General features: G+C 41.5%; 1 protein-coding gene across 1 annotated transcript in view; it reads left to right on the top strand.

The window, feature by feature from the left end:
- The window catches only part of LOC103205054 (tomoregulin-1), a 124,426-nt gene that overhangs the window by 64,820 nt on the left and 58,153 nt on the right, over nt 1-1,453 (top strand). Inside the window, exon 4 of the mRNA XM_007950320.2 lies at nt 450-476. Coding sequence (XP_007948511.1) covers nt 450-476 — 27 coding nt within the window. The remainder of the gene's footprint in view (nt 1-449; nt 477-1,453) is intronic.

The raw sequence follows: 1,453 nt of genomic DNA, 5'->3' as shown, positions 1-1,453 counted from the left end.
CCAAGCCTTTTCTTACCTTTTGGCTTTTGGGTTTTTTCCCATGGATTTCATTAAGATTTTTGTTGCAAGGCTCAGAGCTCTTCTTTCTCCTTCCACATAAAAAACGGCTTATTCGTTATTCCCTCAAACTTTAATAAAATTTAATGTTTCTTCTACCTCTTAAATGAATGCATTAAAATTATTTCTATTTAGCCATTAGTGTAATGGTATTTTATTGGTCTGATTCTGTGTAAGTCACTTGAGTATTTTCTGAACGAGACAGATTAGGCTATAGTCCAGAATTCATGCTCTGAGAGAGGCATAAAGTAGGTGTATAAGAATAAACTGTTAGGTATCAGAAAAAGCAAATAGGGTTACCACAGTTGTACAGCTGATAAGAAATTTTACTATTTGATAAGATAAAATTTCCAGGATAAATGTTCATATTTATTCTTTGTTTTTCTTCTCAGATAATGGCTCTGGATCTGGAGAGGGAGGTAAGTTTCAAATACCTCTTAAAGGGTGTTTGCTTTCTTTTCTTCTTTTAGCGGGTTTATTGGGATACTTCACCTTGCATACTGCTGTTCACTCACTTAAAGTACACAGGTACAGTTGAATTGCTTTTCGTATAGTCAACATAGAACGTATAATGGTGTGTTAGTATGTACTCAGTACATTCATTTCTTACAGAGTTGTACATCAGTAACCACAATCAATTTTAGGACATTTTCAACATGCCAGAAAGAACCCTCATCCCCTTAGCTTTTACCTCCTAAACCCTGTCAGTCCTAGGCGTTGTTTGCCTCATGGATGTATTTTTGTCTTTTCTACTAAAGGTGTGTTATCAAGCCAAGGGGAAGTGGCGTAGCATCTCTTACAATTAGGTGGCACCAAGATGCCTTCTCCTTTGGATTGTGCCCATGAGTGATTTTCACTTGGACCAGAGTGTGGGTAACTCTCCTCACCCTTGCTTCCAGAGTTTTGCTCATGAGGAATTTACAGGGCGCAGGGTTAGCGTCTTGGTTCCTAGTGCTGCCATAGCAGAAATCCACAAGTGGATGGCTTTAACAAACAGGAATTTATTCTCTCACAGTTTAGGAGGCTAGAAGTCCAAATTCAAAGCGCCAGCTCTAGGGCCTGGGTGAAGGCCCCTTGACCTTGGGCTTCAGCTCTGCCTCTTGTTCCAGGCCCACTGGAGTTGCAGGCTTCTCATAGCTCATGCAGCTGCTGGCTGCTGAGGCTGATGAGCCCAAGGTCAGCAAGTAGAATGGCACAGTCCCAAAATCAACAAGCGCTCGAGGGACCACTGGTTCAAGTCCAGGAACAATCTCAAGATTGGTAGGCGACACAGCAGGCCACTGAGATGAAGACTTGGCCAAATGCAGGATCCAGATGTACCACAAAACTAGAGACCTTCCTCAGAGCTTCCTCATATATACTTGAAACAGGTCACATCCTGAAGGCAACTAATTAG

The sequence above is a fragment of the Orycteropus afer genome, unplaced genomic scaffold (genome assembly GCF_000298275.1).
Source record: "Orycteropus afer afer isolate SDZICR_OR568_19922 unplaced genomic scaffold, OryAfe1.0 scaffold00267, whole genome shotgun sequence".
Lineage (NCBI taxonomy): Eukaryota > Metazoa > Chordata > Mammalia > Tubulidentata > Orycteropodidae > Orycteropus > Orycteropus afer.
The sequence above is the reverse complement of the archived record's forward strand: the minus strand, read 5'-3'. Positions and strand labels throughout refer to the sequence as shown.